The 17,084-nt window shown below is 32.7% G+C and overlaps 3 protein-coding genes across 3 annotated transcripts; 2 read left to right on the top strand and 1 right to left on the bottom strand.

Moving 5' to 3' along the window:
- Window positions 1–77: 77 nt before the first annotated feature.
- LOC116413163 (uncharacterized) lies at window positions 78–1,045 on the bottom strand. The gene is made up of 2 exons (XM_052899381.1): window positions 875–1,045; window positions 78–739 (listed from the first exon to the last, which is right to left on the bottom strand). Exon 2 carries the CDS (start codon window positions 711–713, stop codon window positions 150–152), a length of 564 nt encoding a protein of 187 aa, XP_052755341.1. The 5' UTR covers window positions 714–739; window positions 875–1,045; the 3' UTR covers window positions 78–149.
- A 2,518-nt stretch (window positions 1,046–3,563) lies between these two features.
- On the top strand, window positions 3,564–6,306 carry LOC128201648 (gastrula zinc finger protein XlCGF26.1-like). The gene is made up of 2 exons (XM_052899238.1): window positions 3,564–3,747; window positions 4,126–6,306. Exon 2 carries the CDS (start codon window positions 4,158–4,160, stop codon window positions 6,156–6,158), a length of 2,001 nt encoding a protein of 666 aa, XP_052755198.1. The 5' UTR covers window positions 3,564–3,747; window positions 4,126–4,157; the 3' UTR covers window positions 6,159–6,306.
- Window positions 6,307–12,840: 6,534 nt separating this feature from the next.
- LOC128201644 (zinc finger protein 836-like) lies at window positions 12,841–16,754 on the top strand. The gene is made up of 2 exons (XM_052899230.1): window positions 12,841–13,035; window positions 13,415–16,754. The coding sequence occupies exon 2, from the start codon at window positions 13,447–13,449 to the stop codon at window positions 15,529–15,531; it is 2,085 nt and encodes a 694-aa protein (XP_052755190.1). The 5' UTR covers window positions 12,841–13,035; window positions 13,415–13,446; the 3' UTR covers window positions 15,532–16,754.
- Window positions 16,755–17,084: the final 330 nt, after the last annotated feature.

The raw sequence follows: 17,084 nt of genomic DNA, 5'->3' as shown, positions 1-17,084 counted from the left end.
AAAACATTTACTACATACATCACAACTATATGGCTTCTCACCACTATGTATCAACAAATGCTGTTTTAAATAACATTTATAACTAAAACATTTATTACATACATCACAACAATATAGTTTACCATTAGTATGTATTAAAACATGTTGTCTTAAATGTCAAAACTATATGGCTTTTCATTAGACGAATATATTTCCTGTTCAGTATGGACTGTCATATGGTATTTCAGTGTATTGTAGGTCTCGAATGTCTTACTGCATACCTCACATGAATGAACTTTATCACATGATATTCTTCTTTTCTGGTGTTCAAATTTAAAAACATTATGCTCCTTATCCTCATTGTTAAGATCTCGTTCACAACCAGGTTTTGAATATTCAGTAGCTCCAAAGATGGTCACTCCTTGTGCAATTGTGGGCCCTATAACCGACTCACTCTTTACTTCATTATCCTCATAGGACTTCAAGAGATCATTTCCCTCATCACAGCATATTATTTGATTAGCTTCCGATTCTTCAGTGACGTCAACACACTTTGTCTTTACAACTCCCGCTCCATCAGTATCATGCTGAAAATCATCTTGTTCAATCAACGGTTCCTGTGTGGTATTCATAACTGTGCAGCAGTCTGGACGCTTTTCATGGTGTGTAATCGTCTGCTGTTTGGTGTTGTGGGAGACATGCAAATTTTCACCTTGTTTATTGCTCGTAGCCATGTTTGATCTGTCATGCACTGTGGACACTGGAAATACATATGACCTGTTATACATATGAAAAATAACAACCGATTGTCAGAGAAGGAAAATATAACAGAATAGGTAACTGCCGCAGGTTTAAGTCTACAAATAACATGTATCGGTCTAGTGGCCGGTATTACCTTTGTTATTATCGAGTCGAAGAAATAAAGCACACACAAAATGCACAAGGAATAAACAGTACAATATGTCGAACAAGTTAGCAATGTAGTAAGATTGGACAAGCAATGACTATATCTAAAATCGAAATCTTTGGTCTAAGGATAGTTAGGAAACTCTTGTACAGATATGTGTGTCTGTATCTACCCTACAGAATTTTTTAGCAATGAATATGCTCATGTGTACGTTGCGGATTTTTAAGTATTGCTACTTAAAAATACATATAAAGTAAAAGGGAGGTACTAATATTGAATTATAATTGTTTGTAAACATTTTTACTAATAAAAAAACTAAAATATCCTTTTAATTCATAGTCACATTTTTTAGACATTTCATTGCTATTGTGATATAGGTACAATGTAATTATTTAATACTCTAACAATTGTCTTGGAATTTGGTGCATTGTTTGTGATCATGTGGCAACCCCACGCCATGCTGTCATTTAATATAAATTCTTATTTTACTTTATATATACTTTTAAATTCTTTTCCTACTTTTTATCATTTATTTCTCGTATTGAATATCCAATGTTTGTATTTTGTATATCGAATCATAGTTGTAGCTAGAGCTTACTCATGACAACCGTTTATTGGTACTTTGGTGGATATTATATATTATTAGGTCATAGTACTACAATCAAAATTACTCAAATTAACAACAAAATGTAGTACTATACTGTTATCAACCACATCTATTCCTAAACTTGGAAAAACAAATATTGGGCGGTATTGTCATTTTAGCGTATAATTGTTAGGTAATTATTACATAAAATTAAATTTTTATACCATCGTATAGTTTTAAATATTTTTTTTAATAACATGGTTATTTTTATCAATAGACAAAGTTTTGTGTTTACTTCTATTTAAGGTATTTTACATAGACGCATAGGATACAATAATCGAAACACGTGTTTTAAATTGAGTTGGTTGTAAAGAATTATGTTCATGTTGACAGGTGTGAGAATAAAATGGAAATAGCCAATAACATTTTATTTTTCTGGGAAATCAGTAACTTTAGACAAATTAGCTGTTATAATTAATGAAATAGGATTTTTTTTTGTAATATCTGATTATTGATAATTAATATATTTCAGAGAAAACTAATGTACCTAACATACTTACACTATATAATTATTTTGTCTTTCAGGTATTATATGAAATTAGGAAATTTGGAATTTATGAAAACCTATTTGTCTGAAGATATTGATTTCCCAGAAAAATAAAATGTTACTGACATTGTTTGTTATTATCCATTTTTTTTTCTTACACCTGTCAACATGAACATAATCCTTTACAAAATTTATAACATGTATTTCGAATATTGTAATCTATCCTGTCGGATCCTGTTACGGGTTATCTTGCAAATAAAAGGAACATTTATTGGTTTATATATATATATATCTCTATGTACCTACATTTTATTGATGATATTTATTATTCGACTACCCTGTCACTACACTATATTGACAGCTAAATATATACGGGGTGAATAGATCTTCCGTATCATAAATAGTTCCTTAAAAATCTCATGCAATTACAATCTACGGTAATAGCATGTATGTAAAAAACCTTAAATAGAAGTAAACACAGTCTATCGATAAATATAACCATATTAAAAAAATAAATAAAACTATAAAAATTGAAATTTATGTAATAAATACCTATTAATTATACGTTAAAATGACCATACCGCCCAATATTTATTTTTCCAAGTTTAGGAATGGATATGGCTGATAACTGTGAAGTATATTTTGTTGTTGATACAAAGAATCTCCATTGTAGTACTACAGTCCAATATCTAGCAAAGTACCAAATATTTCTTTAAATAACCCTATAGCGAATATGTGTAGATCATATAATGACGCTCATCAAAATGACTTCGACATATTTGGACTCAGTTATTATCAATTTCGCAGACAATTATATAAAATAATGTAATATTTAGAAATTTCTTAAATAATTTTGTTTTGTTTTTTATTTAACTTTCTTTATATTTATATTTATATTTATTTTTATGTTTAAATTATTCATTAATAGTTGCAACCTAATGGCTTCGTCGCAGTCGCATTATTTTTGGATTTATTATTATTGGATCATACTGTGCGCACATGTTGTGGCAAGTTTACCTGATCAATACATTATGTACTTGCATATTATAATTTAAGTTTGTATTTGTAAACTTCTGTTATGTGCGCCTAATAAATAAAATAAAAATAAATAAATAAACGGTTGTTCCGAGTAAGCTCTAGCATGCAGCTATGATCCGATGTACAAAATACAAACATCTAATATCCAATACGACAAATAAAACTGATTAAAAGCAGGAAGAGATATAAAAAGTGTATATAAATAGGTATAAATTGAAAAAGAATGATATACAACGACAATAGGGCATGGGGTTGCCACATGATCACGAGCAATGCACTAAATCTATGACGATTTTTAATTAATTAAACATGTACATTGTCCCTATATCACAATAGTGATAAAATGATTAAAAAATATTACTATGGATATAATAGAATGAATATTTATTTTTTATTACTATTAAAAAAAAATTACAAGCAATTATAATTAAATACCTCCCTTATATTAGCAATACTTAAAAATCCGCAACGCATACACAAACCTTCTTCATTGACAAAAATTTCTGTAGGGTAGATACAAGCTCTTGGTCAAATCACTAACGTACGAACAAGAGTTTCCTACCTATTCTTAGAGCAAAGATTTCTTTTCTCTCGAATCTTACTATACTGCTGACTTGCCCGACATATTGTGCATTTTATTCCTTGTGCATTTTGTGTGTGCTTTATTTCTCCGACTCGATAATAACAAAGGTAATACCGGCCACTAGACCGATACATATTATTCGTAGACTTAAACCTGCAGTAATCTTCCTATTCTGTTTTACTTGCTTCTCTGGCAATTGGTTATTGTGTTTACGACCACTTGTGGTAGTGGCACGTACAAGAGACTCGACCTGGAGACGTAAAATGTATAGAAAATTTCAAAATTTGTGTTTATGATATCACAACACGGTCAGAGGGTATCCTCTTTAATAGACGCCACGCGACCTCAGAATTGTCGTACTAGAAGTCCATGAAGGGTCAAAGAACATCGATCTGTATATGAGCAGTCTAACTATAATTAAACTGCTTCAGCATGGCTATCATATAATAAAAACTTACAGCTAAACAGATTATATGTATTCGCAGTGTCCAGGGTACATGGCAGATCAAACAAGGCTATGGACAATACACAAAGTAAGAATTTGCAGATCTCCGAAAACACCAAACAGCGGACGACTCGATACAGTTGTGATGTATGTAGTAAATATTTTAACAGAAAATCAACATTGCAACAGCATTTGTTGATACATAGAGTTGCGAAGCCATATAGTTGTGATATTTGTAATCGATGTTTTAGTCAGGAAGCATTTTTAACACGACATGTTTTGATACATACTACTGATAAACCATATAGTTGTGATGTATGTAACAAATGTTTTAGACAAAAATCAACATTACAACGGCATTTGTTGATACATACTGGTGATAAGCCATATTGTTGTGATGTATGTAGTAAATGTTTTAACCAAAAATCAATATTACAACAGCATATGTTGATACATACTGGTGATAAGCCATATAGTTGTAGTGTATGTAGTAAATGTTTTAGTCAGAAAACACATTTAACACGACATGTTTTGATACATACTACTGATAAACCATATAATTGTGATGTATGTAATAAATATTTTAACAGAAAATCAACATTGCAAAAGCATTTGTTGATACATGCAGGCGAGAAGCCATATAGTTGTGATGTATGCAGTAAATGTTTTAAACGAAAATCAACATTGCAACAGCATTTGCTAAAACATACTGGTGACAAGCCATATACTTGTGATGTATGTAATAAAAGTTTTAACCAAAAGTCAGTATTGCAGCGACATTTGTTGTTGCATAGTGGTGAGAAGCCATATAGTTGTGATGTATGCAATAAATGTTTTAGAGAGAAAAGAAATTTAACACAACACGTTTTGATTCATTCTGGTGACAAGCCATATAGTTGTGATATATGTAATAAATGTTTTAGGCATAAATGGTATTTAAAACAGCATTTGTTGATACATACGGGTGATAAGCCATATAGTTGTGATGTATGTAGTAAATGTTTTAACAGAAAATCAATATTGCAACAGCATATGTTGATACATACTGGTGATAAGCCATATAGTTGTGATGTATGTAGTAAATGTTTTAGTCAGAAAACATGTTTAACACGACATGTTTTGATACATACTACTGATAAACCATATAGTTGTGATGTATGCAATAAATGTTTTAACAGAAAATCAAAATTGCAACAGCATTTGTTGATACATACAGGCGAGAAGCCATATATTTGTGATATATGTAATAAATGTTTTAGGCATAAATGGCATTTAAAACAGCATTTGTCGATGCATACTGGTGACAAGCCATATAGTTGTGATATATGTAATAAATGTTTTAGGCATAAATGGCATTTAAAACAGCATTTGTCGATACATACTGGTGACAAGCCATATAGTTGTGATGTATGTAATAAAAGTTTTAGTCAGAAAGCAAACCTAACAAAACATTTGTTAATACATACGGGTGATAAACCATATAGTTGTGATATATGTAATAAATGTTTTAGGCATAAATGTGATTTAAAACAGCATTTGTCGATACATACTGGTGACAAGCCATATAGTTGTGATGTATGTAATAAAAGTTTTAGTCAGAAAGCAAACTTAACACAACATTTGTTAATACATACGGGTGATAAACCATATAGTTGTGATATATGTAATAAATGTTTTAGGCATAAATGTCATTTAAAACAGCATTTGTCGATACATACTGGTGACAAGCCATATAGTTGTGATGTATGTAATAAAAGTTTTAGTCAGAAAGCAAACTTAACACAACATTTGTTAATACATACGGGTGATAAACCATATAGTTGTGATATATGTAATAAATGTTTTAGGTATAAATGGTATTTAAAACAGCATTTGTCGATACATACTGATGATAAGCTATATAGTTGTAATGTATGTAATAAATGTTTCAGAAATACATCAACATTGCAACGGCATTTGTCGATACATACCGGTGATAAGCCATATACTTGTGATGTATGTAATAAATGTTTTAAAAGAATATCAACACTGCAACGGCATGTATTCAAACATATTGAAGACGTGCTGTATTAAATGTATAATTCAAGTAGGTATAAGTATTTGTAAGACAAGATAAAGTTCAGGGGTACAAATAGCAATACCTTAAATAACAAGCATTATGTTTGACATATCACGCGATTGTATATATATATATATATATATATATATATATATATATATATATATATTGTGGAAAGTAATAATGTCATTATACATAATATGTAGATGTGTGTATACGTGGAGAAGTCAAAAAGTTCGCGGAATGAGGAGAAAGGGAGTTGAAATTAAACATGAAACTATTTTTCATTCTCTGTATATTCTCGCTCAACTTTAATACATTTTTCTGATCTCTCAAATAATTTGTCTATATCATCGAAAAAAAAAAAGATTTATCTTTGCTGTCAAAGTAAGCCGAAATTGCAGAATTGACTTCTTCATCGTCTCCAATTTTTATCCACTCAGCTCATTTTTCACTTTTGGGAGTAAATAATAGTCGCTGGGGGCCAAGTCTGGTCTGTAAGGTGGGTGGTCTAAATTTTTAAACTCGTATCTTTTGACAGCTTTCCTCTTCTTTTTTCCTTGACAGCTTCTTCATCAGTCGTCATAATCTTTCTGGGCGATTGTGACGCTTTAAATTTCTTCGGAGAAGTTGTGCCTTTCTTATGCCACTGCATCGACTCTTGTTTCTACTCAGGTTTATAGTGTTGAACCTAGGTCTCATCTCCAGTAACAATCCTGGCCATTACTTTTTTCCTACTTTCTCTACAAAGCTCCGCCGGAGCGGGGGTCATTTTCAATAAACTCTCTTCCTTGTTTGAAAAGACCATGCCACTTTTAAACCATGGTTTTACCAGGGGCAGAGTCCGCGTTAACTGCTAACAGCTCTTGAAAAATCGTCTGAGCGGATTTTCCTTGCTTGGTTGAACTTAATAATGGCGTGGTGTTCAATTTTCTTCATACTCATTGACTTCTTCCAGATTAACTTGTTTGCAGGTCGATGACTCAAAAGATAATGATTCGATTTGGTTCAAACTTGGTATATGTACTCTTAATGAGGTGCTTGACAAGTGACTATTTGGACGAGTAAACTAACCTCCACTAACCACTCCATTTCGCAAACTTTTTGACTTCCCCTCGTAACGTGACAGTTTTGATCAATTTACTATTGTATAATATTAGTTTTTCTTATTGATAAGTGAAAATTATTTTGTTTCCTCAGGGTAGAAAAGACATTTGTGCCACTTTTTGCTGATATGACTTAATGCTGTTTCGTTCAGAATTTTACAATCTAACTATCTGTATATTTATTTATTAACAAATGTAATAATTTATAAATAAAAATTCATTTAGACCTCATATTTTTTATTTTTTTTTGAAAAATAATGACCACACTTTTGTCTTGCATTTGTAACGTTTGTGGCTTATCATAATCTTATTAAACAGGGAGAAAGGAAGTGTTAGTAGTAGGGTCTAGCATTGTCATTGTTAGCAATATACTCTATCAGATCGATCTCCACGCTGTCTCCCCTTGAAACTATATTGGTTATTTTTTTATTTCCTTACGAGGTGCTAACTAACCTGCTTTCATCCTCACCTATCATCCCTCACTGATACTACGTCAGCGTTACCAATTAAAAAGATCCTATCAAACATTTTCTGCCGTCTAGATCCCTGCATTGAACATGTCATATCACATGGATATTAACACTGGCGTCTCGCAGGGCTCTGTGCATTCCCCAACGCCGTTTCTGCTGTATATTAATGATTTGTTAACCTTGTTATGAATATAGATTTAAGTAGTTAAGGTCACATCACTAATGGAATGGCGTATCACTATTGTCGCGTCCTCTCTCAATATATATGTCATCACCATTGTACTAATGTCGGTCTCTATAATCAAACCAATAATTATTAAACAAGTCGTTGTCATTTATTACCAAGTCAATACAAACCTTAGTTGACATTCATTGTTATGCGGATGACAGCACTGGGGATGCCCATTATACGGGTCGTACAAATGTCCCTCGTTCCACCATGGAGGACAATCGCGAACAGTGTCTTTTTTGATGGGTGAAAATGGAATGGTAACCCCGCCTGCGCTAACGGGATACGCTGGCGGAGCACCAGTGAAGGGTGAGAGATGAGAATGAAAACAGGTCAGTTAGCCCATCATGATGAATTCATCAGGAATTAACCATGATAGTTTCCAGGGGGAACCGCGAGGAGGTCGACCTGGTTGGGTATATTGCTAGCAATGGGATTCTGAGTCTCCATTACTAACAATCCCTTTCCCCCCTCGTGAACAGTGTCTGAATTCAAATAAATACAAAAAGCTTTGATTCAAAACAAGAACGTTAACTGGAGTCTCTGATTGGGGATGACAAAACTTAGTTCAGTTTAACCTCACTTAAACACAAGCCACAGCAAATGGTTTTTTTAGCGGTGAACACGCACACCGCTAAAAGAACCATTTGCTGTGGCTCCACAGTTCCAAGGCACGTCTCTTAACATCTTTAAAAGCATTGATCCTTGGTGTCGACATCTCTAGTGACGTATCGTTTTATTGCCACCTCGAAGATATGGTAAAGCCGGCATCCAAAAAACTCTGTGTGCTTAATAGAGTGAAGCATTACTTTACGCCGGATCAGCGATTAATGCTCTACAAATTGCAAATCCGGCCCCATGTAGAGTATTGCTGTCACTTATAGGTGGGAACAGATAAATACCGGCTTGAACCCTTCGACTCGGTGCAACAGCAAGCTACGAGAATTGTCGATGATCCCAGGCTTACAAGCGGTATCTAACCCTTAAGTCTTAAGAGAGATTTTGCCTCACTCTGCGTATTCTACCGCTTGTATAACGGATTGTGCTTAGAGGAATTATTTAGTATGATGCCCACGGCTACTTTCTACCATCGTAGGGCTCGCCATCGACAGGGAGTTCACCCTCATATCCTACAGCCAAAATGGTCACGTACAACGCAGTTTCAGAAATGTTTCCCCTCAAGAACACAGGTTATGGAATGAGCTGCTAGCCGAGGTTTCCTCAAAAAACTACAGCGTGGTGTTTTTAAAAAGGGGATTAAAGAGGTTTTTTCAAGTTCGGCAATGCGCGTCTCAAAAAGGTATTATTATTTATAATATTTAATATATATATATAATATGATATGTGGGGTACCACGTAATAGTAACTTTACACGTATGTGATATATTCTTTAGCAATATAAAGTTTGTAAGCCTCTTAGTAATAAATAGAAATAAAGCACAAGTTCACTTAGTGCATTTAATTTAGACACCATACTATTAAATCATATATTTACTTATTTTAATTAGTATATAACTAAGTAATATAATAGAAATTTCCTCCTTCTATTAATCCATTGACACTTATTGAACTATAGTTTCTTTAGGATTTCCATTAACAATAATTGTGATATATTTTATATAAGGTAAGGTACACATTTCGACACAATATGTTTAAGAAAATTGATATAATTTAAAATATATATCTAACACGGCCATTCTGAAATGTACTTCGCTCTCGAAGTACATAATATATCACAGTACAATATCTATAAGACTTAATTTCTCTTATTTCTTAAGTTTAGAAAAATAATATAATTAAAAAGATATCTTATACGCGCGTAATACCCCTGTTATTGCAGATGTTCATAAGCTACGGCAACCATTTACCATCAGGTGGGCCGTATGCTTGATTGTCACCTCAGTGGTATAAAAGTCACCCCTTTTCCTCATAGGTATCGTAAGAGGCCATCAAGTGAACTTACGGTGGAGGGATGGGTAGCAGCGCCTGCTAATTGTAGCAATTACTAGCAAAACCCCCTTTATGGGAGAGACTGTGTTTAGCAGTGGACAGTTAACGACAGTTAACCACAAGGCGACGAGATGACAGGGACTCTATTTACCTAATTATAGAAATAAAAGAAATCCTTATATAATTAGGTAATGCTTTAACAAAGAAAACTTTTACATTACTTCATTCTAGTGTATTTATACGTATGTATTTGTCTTTTTGTCTTGTTAAATAAATTAAGGTTAACATTGCATGCGGGTCCCGACGCCAAAAATATTTCTTTACAAGTAGTGTCCTTATTACATTGTATGTTTTACATATAAATTCACAGACATATGGCATGCCTGAACTTCACCAGACACCTGCTCTATCGCAGCCGTTGTATCAACAATTAGTGATTCTAGATGTATAGTAGAACACTCGCTGGAATGCACATCTGATTGTATTTCAGTTGACAATAAAATTTTTTTAAAATTATCATTATCATTGACTTGAAATTTGTCTTGATTTTATGTTGACTCTTGATAAGTCACATAATGTTGCTACCACAATCAGCCTTGTCTTTCAACTTTCATGCAATACCTGAAAGATAATATAATTGTAATATAATATGTATGTTAGGTACATTAGTTTTCTCTGAAAAAGATTAATTATCAATAATTGGATATTATAAAAATCTATATTTCTTTAATTATGAAAAACAATGTGTCTGAAGGTACAGATTTGCCAGAAAAATAAAATGTTACTGGCATTGTTTGTTATTATCCATTTTTTTTAACACCTGTCAACATGAACATAATCCTTTATAAACAACCCAATTTAAAACATGTATTTCGAATATTGTATCTTATCCTGTCGGATCCTGTTACGGGTTATCTTGCAAATAAAAGGAACATTTGTTGGTTATATATATATATATATATATATATATATATATATATAATAACTTAAATTAAACCACAACTTAAATCTATGTTGGACTAAAACAAATTTTTGGCGCCAGGAGAGTTTTTATGTTGCTGCGGAACTCTGCCAAAACCAAACCACGGCTATCCTCGGGGATAATTAAAGTATAACTTCAGGATTCAATCAAGGGCATGTCCTTAGGCTACAACAATGAAGACATATCGTTATTAACTGTGATATTATCTATTCCATGTAACTGTTAATTAGGTATATCAATTTGTAAGTCTGAACTTACTCCTCCGGTATGTAATCAACTAAAATCACTTAAGATTGGAGAACTTGTTTAACAGTGACCTACTGGGGGGAAGGGATTGTTAGTAATGGAGACTGAGAATCCCATTGCTAGCAATAAACCCAACCAGGTCGACCTCCTCGCGGTTCCCCCTGGAAACTATCATGTTTAATTCCTGATGAATTCATCATGATGGGCTAACTGACCTGTTTTCATTCTCATCTATCTCCCTTCACTGGTGCTCTGCCAGCGTATCCCGTTAGCGCGGGCGGAGTTACCAAACCATTTTCACCCATCAAAAAAAAAAAAAACAGTGACTTACTAATGCCGATAACATTTAAATACTGTTTCTGTACACTAGTATTATAATAACGAAACTCAATTAGGTCAGTTTAAACCACTTGATAACTTTCCTTACTCCACCTCTCCACACACGCCGTCTGCTGTCATCATCTCATCTTTATGTACCTACATTTTATTGATGATATTTATTATTCGACTACCCTGTCACTACACTATATTGACAGCTAAATATATACGGGGTGAATAGATCTTCCGTATCATAAATAGTTCCTTAAAAATCTCATGCAATTACAATCTACCGTAATAGCATGTATGTAAAAAACCTTAAATAGAAGTAAACACAGTCTATCGATAAATATAACCATATTAAAAAAATAAATAAAACTATAAAAATTGAAATTTATGTAATAAATACCTATTAATTATACGTTAAAATGACCATACCGCCCAATATTTATTTTTCCAAGTTTAGGAATGGATATGGCTGATAACTGTGAAGTATATTTTGTTGTTGATACAAAGAATCTCCATTGTAGTACTACAGTCCAATATCTAGCAAAGTACCAAATATTTCTTTAAATAACCCTATAGCGAATATGTGTAGATCATATAATGACGCTCATCAAAATGACTTCGACATATTTGGACTCAGTTATTATCAATTTCGCAGACAATTATATAAAATAATGTAATATTTAGAAATTTCTTAAATAATTTTGTTTTGTTTTTTATTTAACTTTCTTTATATTTATATTTATATTTATTTTTATGTTTAAATTATTCATTAATAGTTGCAACCTAATGGCTTCGTCGCAGTCGCATTATTTTTGGATTTATTATTATTGGATCGTGCTGTGCGCACATGTTGTGGCAAGTTTACCTGATCAATACATTATGTACTTGCATATTATAATTTAAGTTTGTATTTGTAAACTTCTGTTATGTGCGCCTAATAAATAAAATAAAAATAAATAAATAAACGGTTGTTCCGAGTAAGCTCTAGCATGCAGCTATGATCCGATGTACAAAATACAAACATCTAATATCCAATACGACAAATAAAACTGATTAAAAGCAGGAAGAGATATAAAAAGTGTATATAAATAGGTATAAATTGAAAAAGAATGATATACAACGACAATAGGGCATGGGGTTGCCACATGATCACGAGCAATGCACTAAATCTATGACGATTTTTAATTAATTAAACATGTACATTGTCCCTATATCACAATAGTGATAAAATGATTAAAAAATATTACTATGGATATAATAGAATGAATATTTATTTTTTATTACTATTAAAAAAAAATTACAAGCAATTATAATTAAATACCTCCCTTATATTAGCAATACTTAAAAATCCGCAACGCATACACAAACCTTCATTGATAAAAATTTCTGTAGGGTAGATACAAGTTCCTGGTCAAATCACTAACGTATACATATCTGTAAAAGAGTTTCCTACCTATTCTTAGAGCAAAGATTTCTTTTCTCTCGAATCTTACTATACTGCTGACTTGCCCGACATATTGTGCATTTTATTCCTTGTGCATTTTGTGTGTGCTTTATTTCTCCGACTCGATAATAACAAAGGTAATACCGGCCACTAGACCGATACATATTATTCGTAGACTTAAACCTGCAGTAATCTTCCTATTCTGTTTTACTTTCCTTCTCTGGCAATTAGTTATTGTGTTTACGACCACTTGTGGTAGTGGCACGTACAAGAGACTCGACCTGGAGACGTAAAATGTATAGAAAATTCCAAAATTTGTGTTTATGATATCACAACACGGTCAGAGGGTATCCTCTTTAATAGACGCCACGCGACCTCAGAACTGTCGTACTAGAAGTCCATGAAGGGTCAAAGAACATCGATCTGTATATGAGCAGTCTAACTATAATTAAACTGCCTCAGCATGGCTATCGTATAATAAAAACTTACAGCTAAACAGATCATATGTATTCGCAGTGTCCAGGGTACATGGCAGATCAAACAAGGCTATGGACAATACACAAAGTAAGAATTTGCATGTCTCCGACAACACCAAACAGCGGACGACTCGATACAGTTGTGATGTATGTAGTAAATATTTTAACAGAAAATCAACATTGCAACAGCATTTGTTGATACATAGAGTTGCGAAGCCATATAGTTGTGATATTTGTAATCGATGTTTTAGTCAGGAAGAATTTTTAACACGACATGTTTTGATACATACTATTGATAAACCATATAGTTGTGATGTATGTAACAAATGTTTTAAAAGAAAATCAATGTTCCAAAGGCATATGTTAACACATACTGGTGATAAGTCATATAATTGTGATGTATGTAATAAATGTTTTAGACAAAAATCAACATTACAACGGCATTTGTTGATACACACTGGTGATAAGCCATATTGTTGTGATGTATGTAGTAAATGTTTTAACCAAAAATCAATATTACAACAGCATATGTTGATACATACTGGCGAGAAGCCATATAGTTGTGATGTATGCAGTAAATGTTTTAAACGAAAATCAACATTGCAACAGCATTTGCTAATACATACTGATGACAAGCCATATACTTGTGATGTATGTAATAAAAGTTTTAACCAAAAGTCAGTATTGCAGCGACATTTGTTGTTGCATAGTGGTGAGAAGCCATATAGTTGTGATGTATGCAATAAATGTTTTAGAGAGAAAAGAAATTTAACACAACACGTTTTGATTCATACTGGTGACAAGCCATATAGTTGTGATATATGTAATAAATGTTTTAGGCATAAATGGTATTTAAAACAGCATTTGTTGATACATACGGGTGATAAGCCATATAGTTGTGATGTATGTAGTAAATGTTTTAACAGAAAATCAATATTGCAACAGCATATGTTGATACATACTGGTGATAAGCCATATAGTTGTGATGTATGTAGTAAATGTTTTAGTCAGAAAACATGTTTAACACGACATGTTTTGATACATACTACTGATAAACCATATAGTTGTGATGTATGCAATAAATGTTTTAACAGAAAATCAAAATTGCAACAGCATTTGTTGATACATACAGGCGAGAAGCCATATATTTGTGATATATGTAATAAATGTTTTAGGCATAAATGCCATTTAAAACAGCATTTGTCGATACATACTGGTGACAAGCCATATAGTTGTGATATATGTAATAAATGTTTTAGGCATAAATGGCATTTAAAACAGCATTTGTCGATACATACTGGTGACAAGCCATATAGTTGTGATGTATGTAATAAAAGTTTTAGTCAGAAAGCAAACCTAACACAACATTTGTTAATACATACGGGTGATAAACCATATAGTTGTGATATATGTAATAAATGTTTTAGGCGTAAATGTTATTTAAAACAGCATTTGTCGATACATAATGGTGACAAGCCATATAGTTGTGATATATGTAATAAATGTTTTAGGCATAAATGGCATTTAAAACAGCATTTGTCGATACATACTGGTGACAAGCCATATAGTTGTGATGTATGTAATAAAAGTTTTAGTCAGAAAGCAAACTTAACACAACATTTGTTAATACATACGGGTGATAAACCATATAGTTGTGATATATGTAATAAATGTTTTAGGCATAAATGTTATTTAAAACAGCATTTGTCGGTACATACTGATGATAAGCTATATAGTTGTGATGTTTGTAATAAATATTTTAACAGAACATCAACATTGCAACAGCATTTGTTGATACATACGGGTGATAAACCATACACTTGTGATGTATGTAATAAATGTTTTAGGCATAAATGTGATTTAAAACAGCATTTGTCGATACATACTGGTGACAAGCCATATAGTTGTGATATATGTAATAAATGTTTTAAACGAAAATCAACATTGCAACGGCATTTGATTATACATACTGGCGATAAACCATATTGTTGTGATGTATGTAATAAATGTTTTAGGCATAAATGGTATTTAAAACAGCATTTGTCGATACATACCGGTGACAAGCCATATACTTGTGATGTATGTAATAAATGTTTTAAAAGAATATCAACACTGCAACGGCATGTGTTCAAACATATTGAAGACGTGCTTTATTAAATGTATAATTCAAGTAGGTATAAGTATTTGTAAGACAAGATAAAGTTCAGGGGTACAAATAGCAATACCTTAAATAACAAGCATTATGTTTGACATATCACGCGATTATATATATATTGTGCAAAGTAATAATGTCATTATACATAATATGTAGATGTGTGTATACGTGGAGAAGTCAAAAAGTTCGCGGAATGAGGAGAAAGGGAGTTGAAATTAAACATGAAACTATTTTTTATTCTCTGTATATTCTCGCTCAACTTTAATACATTTTTCTGATCTCTCAAATAATTTGTCTATCTCATCGAAAAAAAAAGATTTATCTTTGCTGTCAAAGTAAGCCGAAATTGCAGACTTGACTTCTTCATCGTCTCCAATTTTTATCCACTCAGCTCATTTTTCGCTTTTGGGAGTAAATAATAGTCGCTGGGGGCCAAGTCTGGTCTGTAAGGTGGGTGGTCTAAATTTTTAAACCCGTATCTTTTGACAGCTTTCCTCTTCCTTTTTCCTTGACAGCTTCTTCATCAGTCGTCATGATCTTTCTGGGCGATTGTGACGCTTTAAATTTCTTCGGAGAAGTTGTGCCTTTCTTATGCCACTGCATCGACTCTTGTTTCTACTCAGGTTTATAGTGGTGAACCTAGGTCTCATCTCCAATAACAATCCGGGCCATAACTTCTTTCCTACTTTCTCTACAAAGCTCCGCCGGAGCGGGGGTTATTTTCAATAAACTCTCTTCCTTGTTTGAAAAGACCATGCCACTTTTAAACCATAGTTTTACCAGGGGCAGAGTCCGCGTTAACTGCTAACAGCTCTTGAAAAATCGTCTGAACGGATTTTCCTTGCTTGGTTGAACTTAATAATGGCGTGGTGTTCAATTTTCTTTATACTCACTGACTTCTTCCAGATTAACTTGTTTGCAGGTCGATGACTCAAAAGATAATGATTCGATTTCGTTCAAACTTGGTATATGTACTCTTAATGAGGTGCTTGACAAGTAACTATTTGGACGAGTAAACTAACCTCCACTAACCACTCCATTCCGCAAACTTTTTGACTTCCCCTCGTAACGTGACAGTTTTGATCAATTTACTATTGTATAATATTAGTTTTTCTTATTGATAAGTGAAAATTATTTTGTTTCCTCAGGGTAGAAAAGACATTTGTGCCACTTTTTGCTGATATAACTTAATGCTGTTTCGTTCAGAATTTTACAGTCTAACTATCTGTATATTTATTTATTAATAAAAATTCATTTAGACCTCATATTTTTTATTTTTTTTTGAAAAATAATGACGCCACTTTTGTCTTGCATTTGTAACGTTTGTGGTTTATCATAATCTTATTAAACAGGGGGAAAGGGAGTGTTAGTAGTAGGGTCTAGCATTGTCATTGCTAGCAATATACTCTATCAGATCGATCTCCACGCTGTCTCCCCTTGAAACTATATTGGTTATTCTTTTATTTCCTTACGAGGTGCTAACTAACCTGCTTTCATCCTCACCTATCATCCCTCACTGATACTACGTCAGCGTTATCAATTAAAAAGATCCTAT

Source organism: Galleria mellonella, unplaced genomic scaffold (genome assembly GCF_026898425.1).
Source record: "Galleria mellonella isolate WM207_F2 unplaced genomic scaffold, CSIRO_AGI_GalMel_v1 utg121, whole genome shotgun sequence".
Lineage (NCBI taxonomy): Eukaryota > Metazoa > Arthropoda > Insecta > Lepidoptera > Pyralidae > Galleria > Galleria mellonella.
Note: the sequence above shows the minus strand (reverse complement) of the source record. Positions and strands in the feature narration are given on the sequence as shown.